Source organism: Canis aureus, chromosome 32 (assembly GCF_053574225.1).
Source record: "Canis aureus isolate CA01 chromosome 32, VMU_Caureus_v.1.0, whole genome shotgun sequence".
NCBI lineage: Eukaryota > Metazoa > Chordata > Mammalia > Carnivora > Canidae > Canis > Canis aureus.
Window position 1 is genome coordinate 29,942,848 of NC_135642.1, and position 17,866 is coordinate 29,960,713.

The 17,866-nt window shown below is 42.7% G+C and overlaps 1 protein-coding gene across 1 annotated transcript in view; it reads right to left on the reverse strand.

Moving 5' to 3' along the window:
- Positions 1 to 9,158: 9,158 nt before the first annotated feature.
- Positions 9,159 to 17,866, reverse strand: part of ANXA2 (annexin A2) — a 45,612-nt gene continuing 36,904 nt past the window's right edge. Inside the window, exons 8-13 of the mRNA XM_077881316.1 lie at positions 16,491 to 16,550; positions 13,988 to 14,081; positions 13,268 to 13,363; positions 12,754 to 12,812; positions 10,878 to 11,000; positions 9,159 to 9,524 (exon numbers count right to left, since the gene is read on the reverse strand). Of these exons, the coding sequence (XP_077737442.1) occupies positions 9,465 to 9,524; positions 10,878 to 11,000; positions 12,754 to 12,812; positions 13,268 to 13,363; positions 13,988 to 14,081; positions 16,491 to 16,550 (492 nt within the window). The 3' untranslated portion in view covers positions 9,159 to 9,464. The remainder of the gene's footprint in view (positions 9,525 to 10,877; positions 11,001 to 12,753; positions 12,813 to 13,267; positions 13,364 to 13,987; positions 14,082 to 16,490; positions 16,551 to 17,866) is intronic.

Genomic DNA, 17,866 nt, shown 5'->3' on the forward strand with positions numbered 1-17,866 from the left:
GCCCCATGGCCACAGCCTCATCCTGCTAAAATTGAAATGGGGGAAGTAGCCCCATACAACTGTGATTTTATTTTTCAAATTCATGGGCATTTCATATCTGTGCAGTACTGAAGAGCTCACTCTCTCACCCTGTTCCAGTGGGATAGTGATTGGTCACCAGGCTTGCAAAGGACTTCAGACTGACCTCAGAGATAGGTACCTGGGATATAAGGAAGGCCAAGTCGTTAGGAGAGCACAGCCTGTGCTGACTTCCAGACACACACACACACACACACACACACACACAGACACTGTCCTCTTAGGACTGCCCATTCCTCATACCTCAAAGTTCACTTTTTCATTTCAAACGTAAGGCAGTAAAACCTGCAGCAATGTGGGAGACAGTACTTGCTAGACCAGGAGAAAAGGCAGTTTCAAAGCCAGTTCATTTAGAAGGAAGCACAATTTTCACTTTTTTTTTTTTTTTTTTTTAAGCTTTGGCAGTCCTGGTACCTGTCTCTTGCTTCAGGGTGTAAGTTGATCACCATCTAGTCAGCAAAGTAACCCCCAAGGGTTTGTAGGGACATAAGATATACGCTGATTTGAACACTTAGATGTTTTTCAGACTTCCTCTTGGGTCCAACAGAAGCAGTTGTTTCAAGTAACAAGAGGTTGACATTTCTGGGTTTCCTTTTCACTGTGCGTTCTTCCCTGAGTTTGGATTTTGATTATTATTCATACTTTCTCATTACACCTCTCCTCAAAGCAACTCTTGTGTCAGTTGAAAAGAGTTCTTCAGCCTATATGCCAAAAATGACCCCTATAAGGTGGTAGCAGTGGGTGCCAGGAGAAAAAAGGTACCTATTTGTCTGGATGAGTGGCATTGCAAGAGTCACTTCCCTAGCTTGCTTTACCTATATATGCTTGTTTCATCTCTTGTGACACTTGTTTTCTTCCCTTTCTCTGGGGATTGTCTTCAAGCTGTTGACTTCTGGGATTTGCAGATTTTACAATGTGGTACTACTCCTGTTTTGTCTATAGATTAGTTCTCCATGGGAAAAAGCAATAATCTAAAATCCATACTGTGAAGAGAAGCAGTATATTACTGATTGTTGTTGTTTAACAGTAAAAGGGAAAAGTAGCAAAAATAGTAAAAGAAAAAAAAACCTCCCACATCCCCATTCTTTAGAAACACATTCTCTTTTGAAGAAATGATAAATAGCTATAAAGTATGTTAAAGGATTAATTAGAACCACCCCTCCCAATTAATATGTTTGCATAAAGACAAGGTCTTCATGCAAAGACTAGTGCTAAGGGAGGAGTTTCTGGCAGAGCAGCAGGTGGAAGATGAGAGAAGAGAGGAAAAAGTTATTACCTGATCTCTGAACTTGCGGAGCATGTTTTTTGTGCCAAATAAATTCTGTTGCCATCTCTGAATTTATCACTGCTTGGCTGGTTATTTATAGTAAGGCAAAGCAAGCAAGGGACCATGGAAAATGTTCGTAAGTCGAGTCAAATAGTTAACAGTGACAATGGAAACAGACAGTAGCACTCAAATAAAAGGGATATTCCAATTGCTGGGCAGAGCTCATCCTTCAAGAATGGCTGCCCCGGTTATATGGACATTCATTGAAGAAAGGACTGAGCAAAGTAGGACTGGGATCAAAAGGAATGGTTCCATGATATAGGGAGAAGGATCATGGAAGCCAGGGACTTAGGGTAGCTGGGAGATGAGGTCCGTTACCAGGGCAGAAGACAAGTTATAACAATCTCACCTCCTACAGGGCCAGGGTTATTAGATCCAGGCACAGTGTTGGGGAAAGAGCATGAGGCCCAAGAATAGCTTACTCCCTCCTAGAGCAGTACGGAGGCCACCAGATGCCCAGGAGAAGAAGGAGACGTAGCTGGTTAAATATTCCAGGCTCAAGCCAGCATAGGTCTGAAACTAGAGATAAACTAGGCCTGAATATCCATGTGGGGATTTGGAAGCCTTGGCTGAGGGGAGAAACAAGGGTTCTGAGGCTGGGAACAAGACTGACATACTTGATCTTACTCTGTGTTTGTTAATGTTAGAGGCCAGATAGTAACTACATGGAAACCTCATATTAAAAGAACTGGCACTTATCCCATTGATTAGCTGAAAAGTTTTGATTCTACACCTTCCTTTTTTTAAATCTAGACTCTGAAATCACTTTCTGTTGTTTCTTTGTATTTCAGAAACCTGGAATATTATATCCAGAGCACATCCTTCATTTTCCTTCTCTTGTTTTATGACTAATAGGATCCTGTTTTCCTTACTGACTTACAAAATTTAGCTAACTTAGGCTCTTCAAAGCACAAAGTTAGATCTAAATTATAGACCTCTGAGGTATCAAGAATACTACTATGAGTTAGCTAGGATAGATTTTGTAGATCATAAAAGGGCAAGAAGGAAAGAAAGTTGGAAAGGAAGGGAGGGAAGGAGGAAGGGGGGGAGAGAGAGAGAGGAGGAGGAGAAAAAGTCAGAAAGTAAACATAAAAAAGATTCCCTTCCAGCAATTCTCCACGGGACCAGAGCTGTTCTGATAATTGAGGAAAGATGTGGATAAAATCAGGTCAGGATTGGAAAAAAGCTTTTAACATTGGGCAAGGCCTCATTCCCCATTCACCACACGCAGTCACCAAGACACTCTCAGAGATAGCCTATACTATTGTGGGCAGTGTTTGATCCTCCATCAGAGCTTCAGACACTCAGGCACTGTGTGAGGGCCAGACACCATCCCTACCACCTGAATACTCTCTGTCTCAGTCTCTGGAGAGCCAGCTGGCCCAGGGATAGGCTATTTGCTTCTTCCTTTAACCCAGAACTGTTACCCAGAACAATCCAGGCCTACATCTTCTTGAACTAAATTTTGAAAAATCAAAAGCCACATAACACTTTCAGCAAAGAAAACCTGACTTTCACTGTCTAAAGCCTAGCTCTTCCCCTTGAGGAGGAGGAAAAATTGTCTCTCTTTTATTCCTGCCAAGGAAAGAAGAGCTAGTTTTCAAACAGGTCATCCTGCCAAAATGTTAACAATGATTGGTTTCTTTTTTATGCTTTTCTTCATTTTCTAGCTTTCTACAATTATTTTATATTCCTCTTGTACATCATAGAAAAGCACTACCACCACCACCACCACCACTAGTCCTTAAATAAATCCTGCTTTAAGGATTACCTCTCCCAGAAACCTTCCAGATGTTTCATCTTGGACAAGGATTAGCTACTATGGATCCCCAAGCACCTCGCCTGTGCCTTCCTCAATCCCAACCCTTTCATTCTACATGGTCAGTGTTGCCTTGTTCTTCACATCTCCAGTGTTTGGTTCAGTCACCAGCACATGGTAGGTATATCTGTCCACTAAATTAGTAAGTTAACAGATGCGTTGGTGTCTAAAGTCCCTTATTACCTGATCATTTCTAAACTTTAAAAATAAAAAAAATAATTAAAAAATAAACTTTAAAAATCTTTCTAGTCATGGGGCACCTGGGTGGCTCATTTGGTTGAGTGTTGAACTCTTGGTTTCTGCTGAGCTCATAATATTGAGGTGGTGAGATTGAGCCCTGGGTCAGGATCTGTACTAAGTGTGCAGTTGAAATGAGATTCTCTCCTCTCAAAAAAAAAAAAAAAAAAAAAAAAAAAAAAAAAAACGGGATCCCTGGGGGGCTCAGCGGTTTAGTGCCTGCCTTTGGCCCAGGGCGCGATCCTGGAGTCCCAGGATCGAGTCCCACGTCAGGCTCCCGGCATGGAACCTGCTTCTCCCTCCTCCTGTGTCTCTGCCTCTCCCTCTCTCTCTCTCTATGTCTATCATAAATAAACAAATAAATAAATCTTTAAAAAGAAAAAAGAAAAAAAAAGATTCTCTCCTCTTTCTCTCTCTCTCCCTCCCTCCCTCGCTCCCCCTCATTCACTCATGCTTTCTTTCTAAAAAAAAATAAACCTTTAAAAAAATCTTTCTAGTCATATATGAGCTCATATCTACTAGAACTGAGGTGACCCATTAAGACCAAATTGGTTCTTCCAAACTCAAGAATCCATGGTAAAATTTGAAATCTGGCAAATTCACTGACATAAAAACCTTTTAGAAACAATCTAAACTTGGGCAGCCCGGGTGGCTCAGAGGTTTAGCGCTGCCTTCGGCCCAGGGCATGAACCTGGAGACCCGAGATCGAGTCCCATGTCGGGGGACATAAAGTTAAAAATAGACCTGCCCTATGACCCAGCGATTGCACTGCTGGGGATTTACCCCAAAGATACAGATGCAGTGAAACGCAAGGACACCTGCACCCCGATGTTTATAGCAGCAATATCCACAACAGCCAAACTGTGGAAGGAGCCTCGGTGTCCATCAAAAGATGAATGGATAAAGATGTGGTCTATGTATACAATGGAATATCACTCAGCCATTAGAAATGACAAATACCCACCATTTGCTTCGACATGGATGGAACTGGAGGGTATTATGCTGAGTGAAATAAGTCAATCGGAAAAAGACAAACATTATATGGTCTCATTCATTTGGGGAATATAAAAATTAGTGAAAGAAAATAAGGGGAAAGGAGATTTCTCTCCTTTCTCACTGAGTGAAAAATCAGTGAGGGTGACAAAACATGAGAGACATCTAACTCTGGGAAACGAACAAGGGGTAGTAGAAAGGGAGGTGGGTGGGATCCCTGGGTGGCGCAGCGGTTTGGCGCCTGCCTTTGGCCCGGGGCGCGATCCTGGAGACCGGGGATCGAATCCCACGTCAGGCTCCCTGCATGGAGCCTGCTTCTCCCTCTGCCTGTGTCTCTGCCTCTGTGTCTCTCTCTCTGTGTGACTATCATGAATAAATAAATAAAATCTTTAAAAAAAAAAAAAAAAAAGAAAGGGAGGTGGGCAGGGGGTTGGGGTGACTGGGTGATGGGCACTGAGGAGGGCACTTGGTGGGATGAGCACTGGGTGTTATGCTAAACGCTGGCAAATTGAATATAAAAAAAAAATTTTAAAGAAATTTCTCAATTCCTGATCCAAACTCCTTCCTAATTCTTAATTAATGTTTAGAAATGTGCTTGCAAATATAGCCTTTGGCTATAATGGATTATAGCTAGGAGAGTTCCAATTTGTCATCACCTGTTGAAAATAACAGCCACCCTCACAGTCAGGTTCCACTGACATACTATGTCTTTTCTGGTTTATTTCTTCTTAGTGGAAAGCAGATTACTTAACTACAGATCAGCAAGGAGAAAAATCGGGGAGGGCTGGTGATCGTCTTAAATACTTAGCTTATTTCTTCACTGTGATTTTAGGAGTCCAAGAAAGCCCTTTTGTACCCAACCATCATCCATTCCCTAACTGCTCTCATTCCTATAATAGGCAAACCAAGCTTTCATTCCAAGATAAGGTTGACCCTATAAACTCATGTCCAGGAAAGGGACATGGCTTAACAGCCATATCAGATGTAAAACAGTACCCCACAGATCCTAACAGAGGAAGAGGCCCTGCAGAGACCAGGAAGGAAAGTTTAGAGAACTTAAGTCCAGCTTGACCAGTCCCAGTTTTGCCCAGAGCTTGCCAAGCTTTTAGACTGGGCACAAACTATTTAAGGTTGGAATTGTTGGGTGTGGATTCCACCTAATAAAGTGGCTTCTGGCTTACTCTCCCCTTGTGCTTTACTGTGGAGAACAAGACAGAGCAGCCTGATTAGGGACGCATAGCTGGGAACAGCACAAATGCAAAAGAAGACTTGCAAAGGGGGAAAGTGTGCTTTTCTGTTTTAGGAAACCTGCTGACGTAGGGAATGCTTCTGTTTTTCTGCAGAAATGCTGCCTTCAGTGGACAAAATTCAGCCACAATCAAGCTAATTGAATGCACAAATGTAATATTTTTCCAGGGCACCTCCAATTTAATGCTTGATGAAATCGTGTCTTTCGCATATATTTACAAAAGCTTTTCTTCATCCAGAAATGTCTGTTAAAATTGCTTATAGATGCTGAGATAGCAAATCACTCTTCTAATGTAATGAGATAAGTCATCTCTATAAACTTTGCTTGCTCAAATGTACTCGCATAAAAGAAATCAGGCTACAGGCTTTTTTCAATAAATAGAATGAACAACTAGAACTTGATGGCTATAGCATGTTCTGCCTCATTGCTAAGGGATGTTTAAAATTGCTCCCTCTCTCTCGAAGCAGAGTTTTCATTTTGGTAGTTGATGGAAAAAGGAGGTCAAATAAACTGATGTGGATAAGAAGCCAAAGCCGTTTGTCAAAACATGGGGAGAGGCCGGAGATTGGAGTCATTTAAAGACTAAAAATTGATTTAAAAGAGTTCTGTCCTCAAATCATTTTTCTTGCTAAATGTAGCCACTTTGTGAGCCAGGTTTTCCCTGCTTTAGCTATCTTTACTAATAATTTACACTAGAGGAACTTCACATGCTGGGAAGATTCATATGCATAGCCGTTTGTGTATAACCAAGTAAAACAGATCCAAAGATCAAGAGTCTATGGAAAAATCAAGACCGTCAGAGTTTTAGCCAACTGTTTCCAAATAAAATTTGTCTTTACTCTGGGAGCCAACTCTGTGACAAAAGACCTAATAGGCCATCTCACACACACCTAGGGTCACCATATATGTCATCTATGGCCACTCAAGTCGTGCACTGCACAATTAAAAGGGAGATACCATTCACATAGACTCCAATGTGAAGGGTGCCATCTGGAGTCATACAACATGTCAGCCCTGCCCAGTCCCACCACACGGGGCAGTTGGGGAGTAGGGATCATCCTCTTGTTCATAGTCATAGTTCAGTAAGTTTCCATGGCTACACTACATACACTCACTGCCTTTAACTCCTCAAAGAATAAAATCAAAGTTCTTATTATCAGCTGACAAAATGTTAAAGCCTGCCTGGTGCCCTTTTCCTTCTTTTTACAAAGTAAAATTGTTTGGGAGACAACTCAAATCTCCAGATGGTTATTTCAAGAAATGGTTTGGACAGCTTCACTGAGGAGACAGACTGGAATCCAGAAGAATGTGAGACCAAAGTTTAAATGCCTTTCCTGTCAGTTTTGGATAACATGAGACAATTATTGTGCCATACGGAGACAGACAGCGGGCAGCATTCAGAACAGTTCTCTCAGAGCCTTTTCGGTACCAGTCTGGATTTTCCCTTACACCTGCTGGAGGGTCCAACCAGCCAGACCAGTGGCCAGAGTGCCCTAGGCATGGTGGGAGCAGAAACCTCCCCACATTCTGGTTATACAGCCTTGCCTTCTCCTATCACCTTCCCCTTTGCAGCCCGAAACAAACTTTATGATTGGAAGAAATACAGCCCCAAATCTTCCTGATATGAAACATTGCTCCTGAGAGCCTCTGCCCTTCACTATCAGTTTTGAGTTCAATACCATAATTTAGGGTTAAAAATAAAGATCCTGTTTCTTAAAAAAAAAAAAAAAAAAAAAAAAAAAAGTCTTACTTATTTTACTTATTTGACAGCAAAAGAGCACAAGCAGGGGAGCAGCAGGGGGAGAAGAAGCAGACGCCCCGCTGAGTAGGGAGCCCAATGCAGGGACCCCGGGGTTAATGACCTGAGCCAAAGCAGATGCTTAACTAACTGAACCACCCATCTGCCCCATGAAGATCCTGCTTCTTATGCAATTCTTTGAACTCTGCCCCAAGCGCATACTGAAGTCTATTTTGGGATTTGAGCATCAGTTTGAATATGCATAGGAGGATACATTGGAGAAAACACTGTTTTCGCCTAAAATAATTTTTAAACAATAGCTTAGTGGACTTACAAGCACATCTTAGGTCACCAAGAGCCATGCTCCACCCAAGTTTCTACCCAAAGTGTGCCAAAGGTCGAAACAGCAAATCATTCAGCCCACAGATATACTTTGTTTGGTTAACACAGTGTCATTTTAGTTGAATTTGAACGCTTCAAGTAGGACAGGCATTTTTCATTTCATCAGCCCCATACCTGCCTCCACTCCCATTCTGTCCAACTAGCCATTTCACACATTTATATCCATCACCTCCATTCTCCCTGCACACTACTAAGTGTGCCCTACCTCAGCCAGGCTCAGGAATTAGCAGCTGACACAACATCCTCTGACCAGGAGGAAATATGATAGAAGGGTTTGGGGATAGTCACTAACTCCCTCTGCCTCCGGCCCTATCCCCTGCTTTTGGGAAGCACCTATGTCAGTCAGTTGTCCAGTGTCCTGGGCTAGCAGCCTAAGGACAGCATCTTTACATTACAGAGAGATACATTAATACACATCATGTTTATTACAGTCTATCCGTGAAAGGGCAGACCAGAAACCAAGCAGTCCTAGGAACAGCCCCTGACTGGCTAGGAGGTGTGAGAGACATAATTCTTGCTGTATATAGTCTTTGTGCAATTCTTTATGTATGTAGTCTTTGTGCCTCCAGAATCACCTATTCCATTATGGGAACCATAAGAATCTGATGGAGAGCTTCCTCCCTGCTATAAACTTCACCCTAGATTTTTGGACACAGCTCAAATGCTTCCTTCTCCTCTGGTCATTTTTCTCAGTCCTCTCAAAAGCAATCCTTTTTCCACTTTTGTTATATCTTCTTACAAGAGTACTGTAGCCTGACTCACCAACAGGTGTGTCCTTGAGGTTGGGGCAGAATGTTACTTATTTCTCTAACAGCTTATAGATATGTTTGCTATATTTGCTAGATCCCACCATGCCACCTCCCTTCCCAGTTTGAGGCAACCAATGCTGCTTGTTTTTACCTAATTTACTTGTAGAAAGATGAGCAGATGGGAGTTTCCCCCCATAGGTACTATCATCACCTGGGCATGAAGAACTGTGCAAAAGAACTTTCTATTATAATGGAAGTGTTCTGTTCCTGTACTGTCCAATACACTAGCTGCTAGCCACATGTGGATATGGAACATCTGAAATGTAGAGCGTGACTGAGGAACTGAATTTTTAATTTTATTGCATTTACATTAATTTAAATGTAAATAGCCACATCTGGATAGTGGCTACCATCTCGGACAGCTGAGTTCTAGAGCTTTATTCCTCTAGGGGACAGCTTTACCAGCTGAACAATACAGGCTTTACCCATGTTTTATTTTTATTTTTATTTTTTTATGTATGTTTGATTTTTAAACAATTATGCTGAAGGCAAGGTCAATAAAGGACTTGTTTATAATGTAAAAATTCAGTTTATTCATCTGTTTATGACACAGTACACAAGAGGCAAAGTGTTTCACATCATAGATTTCACTTCCAACTCCTTGGAATGTTCATTTCTTTGGCTAAAAGGAGAGACTAGACATGAGAGGCAGGCAATGCTTAGGTAACTAAAATAAGGATGGGGAGGGGGCTATGCTAACACCATCCTCGCAGGGATGGGCATAAGGGGACTGTTAGTCACAAGCTATTTTCTAGAACTGTTAGCTGCAAACAAAGGGGCACCTTTCCTAGACGCTCATGCCGTGGTGGGCTTCAGTCATCCCCACCACACAGGTACAGCAGCGCTTTCTGGTAGTCGCCCTTGGTGTCTTGCTATAAATGGGCAAGGAGAAAAAGAGAAATTCAGTATCAGAAAAAAAGACCCAAACTCTGCAATAATGTAGAAGCAGGCTCAAAGCACACAGAGCCTCCCCTAGTTAACAGTAGCAAAAAAAAGACTCTGAGGTACCTGCCCGGACACAAAGACTCAAGTCATCATCAGCAGACCCTCAGGGAGTCTGGCCTAGAGGACTAGGGGAGACCTTCAAGTAACGTGATCACAGGGCAGAGAGAATGTGAGGTACTGGGGATTAACGGAATGAGGAATCAGACCCACACCACCTGGCCTGCTCTTAATGCTGTGAGGCCCTGCAAGCACCACCACTTTGCTCACTGGCCCTCATGCTTCCAGAGAAGATAAGGTACTTTCCTGCCTCACTGGGATGTTTCCAGGACTGTTCAGGTCACGGAGGAATAAACCAGTGAAGTGAGGAAACGTGCCCTAATAAACCTGGGTACACCAAACGCACCTCAAAATCCATCCTTGGTGACCACTGACACGCCTTTGAAAATTTCAGGGTCTTTTAGAAAGGGGGGCTGCAATGTCTGTCTGAAGTACACAGCCAGGGCCCACTGGGAGCCAGGGCCTCTCTCTCCGGAGCGTAGGCTCCATCTCTCCAAAACAGAGAGACTAAATTTATGGGAGAGATGGAAGTTCTGAGTAACTAAACACTGCCAGGCCTATAGCAGGATTTTCAAAAAATGGAAACAGTTGACTCTTTAACAAAACAGGGGTGAGGGGTGCCAATCCGATCCCTATTTCACCCCAACATATATCTGCATATTAACTTCTGACTCCCCCAAAACTTAACTATTAATAGCCTACTGTTGACTGGAAGCCACACCCATAACATAAAGAGTCGATTAATATTTTTTGTCGTATGTATTATATACTGTATTCTTACAATAAAGCCGGATAAAAGAATTATTATTAAGAAAATCATAAGGAAAGTACATGTATAGCACTACACTGTATTTATTGAAAAAAATCAATAAATCAATCAGTGCAGTTCAAACCTGTGTTGTTCAAGGGTCAACTGCATAATAAAATTTAATTGATCTCAGGCTCTTCAGGATAAATCTTACAGGATCATTGTCATGAACACCAATTATCACTGTGAATAGCAGATGTGGAAAATATAAAATATTTGCCTGTCTCTTTTTAGATTCTAGGACAAATCATAAATGGCACTTTCAAAATAAACCCTTGTTATCTGATGACCAGCATCTCTTTCCCAGTGAATTAGAAAACCACCACTTTGGACACCGTTCTGACAGGCCACCAGCCTGGGGATCCAGGGCCTTCTGTATGGCCAGGCAGGGCTGACAGGTCACCATAGGGCTTACCTGGATGTAGTAGTACAGGGACTTGCCATACTTTCTCTTGAATTCAGACCTAATTTTCAACATGTCCACTTCACTGCGAGAGACCATGATTCTAATCAGGACTTTATCACGAGTCCCCTTGCCCTGAAAGTCAAGTTGATGTTCCAAGTTACAATTCACTGACAATCTGGTAAGTTTTCTTTTCTTTTTTTTTTTTAAGATTTTATTCATTTATTCATGATAGACACAGAGAGCGAGAGAGGCAGAAACACAGTCAGAGGGAGAAGCAGGCTCCATGCCAGTAGCCCGACACAGGACTCGATCCCGGGCCTCAAGGACTGCACCCTGGGCCAAAGGCAGGCGCCAAACGGCTGAGCCACCCAGGGATCCCCAATATGGTAAGTTTTCTTACATGTGAAACTCATCTGGGTTCTTGATGCTGCCCTCCACGAAACTACTAAGGTAACAATGAAACTACCCCTTTAAGAAAAATGATTATATTAGGGCCTGAGTGGCTCAGTTGGTTGGGCAGTTGACTCTTGATTTCGACTGAGGTCATGATCTCAGGGTTGTGAGATCTCAGGATCTCTGCTCCTCCTATGCTCCCTCTCTTTCTTAAAAAATAAGAAATTAAAAAAAAAAATAAGAAATTAAAAATAAATTTAATAAAAAAAAGAAAAACGAGCATCCTGGAATTCCAAACATGTCAGGATAAAATCAGCACAAAGCCCCACTTTGTGCACTCAGTAAACTTGTACAAGCACTAACTACTGCATGGTTCAGTTTAAAAAGTGCATGAGTTTACATATGTAACAAAAAAGTTCCTGCTCTTGGGACTTAAAGAACACATGCCACCACATTTTCATTGTGGTTCTGTGGAATTTTGAATTCAGAGTTTACTAAGTTTACTTTCAGAGTCTCAGACCAGAGGCACTGAGGAACAGGTCATATCTAACACAGAACCTGAGGGAGATGGAAGAGGTAGTGTGGACAGGGATGACCCAGGATACCACAAAGCACAAGGAACAGTTGAGGCATAGAAAATGGGATGAAAAAAGAAAAAGAAAAAGAAAATGGGATGAGATGGTGGGAAGAGACAGTCCATCCAAGAGATAGTCGCAGTGCTGCCTTTGGAGTCAGACACACCCAAGTTCCAATCTGGCTATGTAACATCAGGCTAGTTGAAGTTTTCTGAGCTCTAGTCTCCTGATCTATAAAGAAAAAAACATGGGGCACCTGGGTGGCTCAGAGGTTATGCATCTGCCTTTGGTTCAGATCATGATCTCAGGGTCCTAGGGTTGAGGCCCTGGGTACACCAAACCCATCCCATATATTGGGCTCCTGCAGGGAGCCTGCTTCTCCCTCTGCCTATGTCTCTGCCTCTCTTTGTGGGAAATAATAAATAAATAAATAAATAAATAAATAAATAAATAAATAAATAAAATGAATGAATGAATGAATGAATGAATGAATGAATGAATAAGCCAGCCAGCCAGCCACATGGGCTTTTTGGTAATGATTTCAGATGAAGTAAGTAGCACAATGTCTGTTGCACAGTGGTTGTTTGGTAATCTCTCCCTTCCTTGTCTGTCTTTATTTTGGGGTCATGAAAGGCAATCCCTGAGAAATCTAAGCAGGAATAAGACACGATTACCATCTGGTACTTTATGTTCCACCTGCTCACAAACCCACCTTCAACTAGTTGGGAGAGAGAGAGAGAGAAGAGTGACTTGTGGTCTTCTCATCTGTCAAATACAACTACAGCTGACTGGTGCACTCCTGTCCCTATACAGCAGGGGCCCTTCCACCATCTACTGGTCAAGGAGATTTAGTTTGAATCACGAGAGAAGAAAAGCCTAGGGTGGAAACATGGACCTCTCAGCTGGACAGCCCTTACCTTCATGGAGTCGTACAGTCGGTCAGCAAAATACAGGGGCTTGTTCTGAATGCACTGGACTGTGGAGAGAAGAAAAGGGGTCAGCTGTTCCTCTCCTCACCAGTGAGGGTGAGGCCCTGGCCTCAGAGCACAAACAAGATAACCTAATGTAAGAGGAATGGGCTGTAAAGTGGGAAAAACTAAGGGAAAACTGGGGATCCTCTGAACTCAGCTCCACTGTCATTTTAAATCAAGGGACCCTGAGAGCTGCAGACACCCAAGGTGATATGTTAGCTTCCCCAGCAGAGCCCATTTACTTGTCATCTTATTCTTCCTGGGCAATTCCTCACATCTTAAATTTATACTGTGAAGATTATAAAATCACCCAAATCATGTAAAGGAGCCACACCTCCCCAACACACTTGAATTAATAGGATGGCCACTTATTATTTCTGCTCTGGCACAGTTTACTGAAAGTTGATGTCCTGGGTTGGTAAGGGTTGGGGGGAACATGGGGGAGGCCATGTTTGCTCACCCAGGTTCAGGAAAGCATTTTCCAGGTCTCCTTTGACCTCCTTCTTGATGCTCTCCAGCATGTCATAAGGGCTGTAGCTCTTGTACCTTTCAAATACTGAGGAAAAGCAAAAAAGCAATTACTATAACAGAGCTGCTAATCAAAGCAGTAATCACTCATATGGTTATGCACCATGATAAAAATAAACAAATGAAAATGATCATAGCACCTTAGACAGTTACAGATTGCCATGGTGGACCAGAGCTGACACTGCACTGGTTGACTTGGGACAGCTGTACCAGGTACCTGTCCTGAATGGCACTGCCTAGGTCACATATTTTGACCATCTTTAACTCTGAGTGGAACCTATTCTACTTGGAAGCAATGATATAGCATCCAGAAATGTCCATTACTTCAACGAATATGGCAAGATAAAATGATCCTGGACAAGAAGGAGCAACAAGCTAAAGCATCAAATGTGGAAAATATTTAGGAAAAAGAAGGATCCAAATGGAAGAAGAGAAGGGCAATGGATTTGGTGATGGAAAATGGATGCAATTATGAGGTACAAAGTAGAGAGTGAACTATGTTCTGGTTCACTCCATGGTATGACTCCATGAAGAGGTCCATGTTTGCATCCTAGGTTTTTTTTTTCCTCTCATGGCCTCAACACAGATAACCAGTAAGCCTGGCTGAGACGACCATCTCTAGGCTCTAAGACCTCCTCAGTACAACACCCACCTTTCTGGAGGTGACACACACTCCTCTCGGTCATGATGCTGATCCACTTGGGCACATCAGTTCCTTTCCTCTTCACTCCAGCATCATAGAGATCCTACAAGCACAACCAACCAAGGAAGTTGACTACACAATCCAAGATAAGGTCATAAACAATGTTATGCAAAAACCCACAACTCATACGCTGAAAATGCCAAATGAGAAAGGATGATTGCGCTGAAGACACGAGCAAAAATGTTGTATTTAGGGCAGCCCGGTGGCTCAGCGGTTTAGTGCCGCCTTCAGCCCAGGGCCTGATCCTGGAGACGTGGGATCAAGTCCCATGTCAGGCTCCCTGCATGGTGCCTGCTTCTTCCTCTGCCTACGCCTCTGCCTCCCTCTCTCTCTCTCTGTGTGTGTGTGTGTGTGTGTGTGTGTCTCTCGTAAACAAATAAATAAAATCTTAAAAAAAAATGTTGTAGGGATCCCAGGGTGGCGCAGCGGTTTGGCGCCTGCCTTTGGCCCAGGGCGCCATCCTGGAGACCCGGGATCGAATCCTACATCGGGCTCCCGGTGCATGGAGGCTGCTTCTCCCTCTGCCTATGTCTCTGCCTCTCTCTCTGTGTGTGTGTGTGTGACTATCATAAATAATAAATAAAAAAATTTAAAAAATGTTGTATTTAAGTCAAAAGTCTTAATCAAGAGCACTCTTCCTTAGGCACAAACACAGCATGAGACTAGATTGTGAGGTGTGTGCTGTACACAACTACTTGCTTAAATCTCAAAGAAAGAACCAAGAACTTCTATTCCTATAGAGAAGGACAAGCAAATGTTCATTAGCATATCCAGCCCTCCTTCCTTTGCTACTTTTGATAGCAAATAAGCTAATGGTTGCCTGCTGAAGACAGCTACAAATCAGGTACCCCCACCCAAGTTTCATAGAGCCTCAGGAAGTCTCATTTTCAGTTTCTGGAAATTTTAGGGGCTAAAAGTAATGCTAAAAATGGCAGGGAGGGACAGAGAAAGACTTACACAGGGATAAGATACTCATTCAGTGACCACTCACTATCTAGGAGCTGTAAAACCTACCTTCTATTACTTTATTTAAAACCCTTCTCTAGGGACGTCTGGGTGGCTCAGCTGTTGAACCTCTGCCTTTGGCTCAGGTTATGATCCTGGGATCCTGGGATCGAGCCCTGCATTGGGCTCCGTGCAGGGAGCCTGCTTCTCCCTCTGCCTATGTCTCTGCCTCTCTCTCTGTGCCTCTTCTGAATAAATAAATAAAATCTTTACAAAATAAAATAAAAGGCTTCTCTACCTCCTGCTAAAAGAGCTGTGTGAAACATATTGAATTTTACTTGATTTTATTTTGTAAAGATTTTATTTATTTATTGAGAGACAGAGAGTGAAAAAGTGGGGAGGAGCAGAAGAAGGAGAGGGAAAGATAATCTCAAGCAGATTCCATACCGAGTACAGAGCCCAACGTAGGGCATGATCTCATGACCTGAGCTGAAACCAAGAGTTGGATATTTAACCAACTGAGTCACACCAGTATCCTGAAACATACTGAATTTTAAAACTAAAATGAATTTAAATTAATTTTGTTCTACAGCTCTTATAAAATGCTTTGAGATAGCTGTTGACTGTCTGGGAAAGGTATGCAGTTCATAGTGATCTGAATCAGCTTAATAAACAGTTCTTAGTGATTATGGGACTAGAACCAGCACAAGTACTATTGCAATACACCTTCCTATCCCTGGCTGTGCCTCTACCGTCTCCTTCCACTCTGCCATATTGTTTATTGGTATTTATTTACGGCAAATACACACCAGTGCACACAGCCTTATCATATCCTGCAGAATCTGGTACTTCCATACAAGCAAAGCCTAAATAAGCATATGTGAGTCAGGTATTGATCTTATAATTAACACAAGTATCAAGAGGGAATATCTCATAAAAACAACTGTTCCCAGAAAGTGAAAATGAAGCTCACAAATTCTTTGACATTCCTCCCTTCCAAAAGTGCACCTATTTCCCTTTGAACTGACTATAGGTTACACACAGTGATTCACTTCTAATAAAGAGTATATTAGAAGTGACACTGAGATTCCTGAGATAAGGTGATAATAAGCAATTGGGTCCTCCTTGCTTTCTCTCTTAGGTCACTCACTCGGGAAAACCAGCTGCCATGTTATGAGGACGCTCAAGCAAGCCCTTAGAAAGGCCCATGTGGAGAAATACCAGGACTCCTGGTCATGTGGAAAGGTGATCATGAAAGTAGATCCTCCTGATGTGGTCAGGCTCTCAGATGATGCAGCCCTGGTCAATACTTTGGCCCCAGCCTCATGAGAGGTCCTCAGCTAGAACCACCCGGCTAGGCCACTCCCCACAGAAACTGAGAAATATAAGTGTTGTTTTAAGTTACTAATTTTGGAGGTAAATTGTCAGGAAGTATCAATAACTACTATACAGAGTATCTAGAGATTTGCTAGAAAACAGAAACTCAAGCAAGAAGCTTGGCACTTACCCGGGCATCTTGGTCAATCAGTTCATAATCGATGACAGACCCATCCTCTGCTCTTCTACCCTACAGAAGAAAACAAAATTCAGAATATTAAATAGGTTTCTTTGTGTGGTTTAAAGTTAAAAATTTTGTTTTCTCTCTAACTCACGTAAAGAATTATTTAATTTACAGAACACCCACACACTTACAATTCTTCACTTTGAAATCTAGACAAGATCAAGAATTGGCAAAATACTTGAGGCAGTGAAGTTGGGTTTGTGTGTGTGTGCCTCACCATCATCACCCACCTCCCGGGATAAGCATTTTCTAGAATTATCTCTACCTCAAAAAAAAAAAAAAAAAAAAAAAGCTAATGATACTTAGTTCCTTCCCTCAGAGAGCTTACAATCCAGATGGAAAAATAAGCATGGAACAGAAGGTAAAACAACATAGTGATCCATGGCTTAAGACATAAAATGTAAGAGAAGGGAGAGATCTGTTAGTACAGTCAGCACTGTCTGTGGACAACGGTGTAAGGCTGAGGTGAACGCTGAGGCATGAATGAATGAGGCTAGTAATGGGGAGAAGAAAGCCATTCTCCATGGGACCAACAGCACAGGGAGGGGCGGAGCATGCCACAGGTCAGTGAGGGGCTGTGCAGCTAGAGGGGAAAGTAAGCAGGAGGGAATCCTCAAAGGAAGATGAAGTTAGGGAGGGGCAGCGCCTAGGGGACTTTTTTAAAGGCAGTTAGCGTTTGGATCTGATGGAGCAGAAATGAGCTTTGATCAAGGGAATGGAATAGTGAAGTGGACTTCAGAAAGATGGGTGGTTGGTGGCACACAGGGCGAGGAGTTGGCAGGGAGGGCTGTGTGAAGGTGTTACAGTAATGGAGATGTGGGTGGGCAGGAGGCAGCATACAATCAATTATTTGTCATTAAGGTTCCTGGAGAAAATAATTTCTCCTCCTTCCCCTGCCACATAGGCCTTAAATGGCACACTGGTCAGGACTCAGACTCAGAAGGAAAAGCCTTTCATCCACATTTATGTGTTAATGTTAGCAAACAAAGACTCCCTTTCCAGGTAAAGGACTACTTGGGCAAATCCTCTCATAAGAAGTGAGAGCAGAGAGAATGAAAGAAAAACAAGAGGGTCACTTCCCATCGGGTCCTATGTGCCATAGATAGAGACAAAGTGACCTTCGCCAAGTCACGCAGTGAGGGCTGGCACATAATCCAGGCCAGGACTTGAGAGCTCCCTATTCCTCCTCTGGCCCCAAAGTCCACTTGTCCATGCGGTTTCCCAGGATAAGAAATCCTATTATACAAAAATGACAACTCTGCAGTGACAGTGCAAACCCACTGTCAGAAATGCAGCTGGAATTTCTGATGCAGGCACAGAGG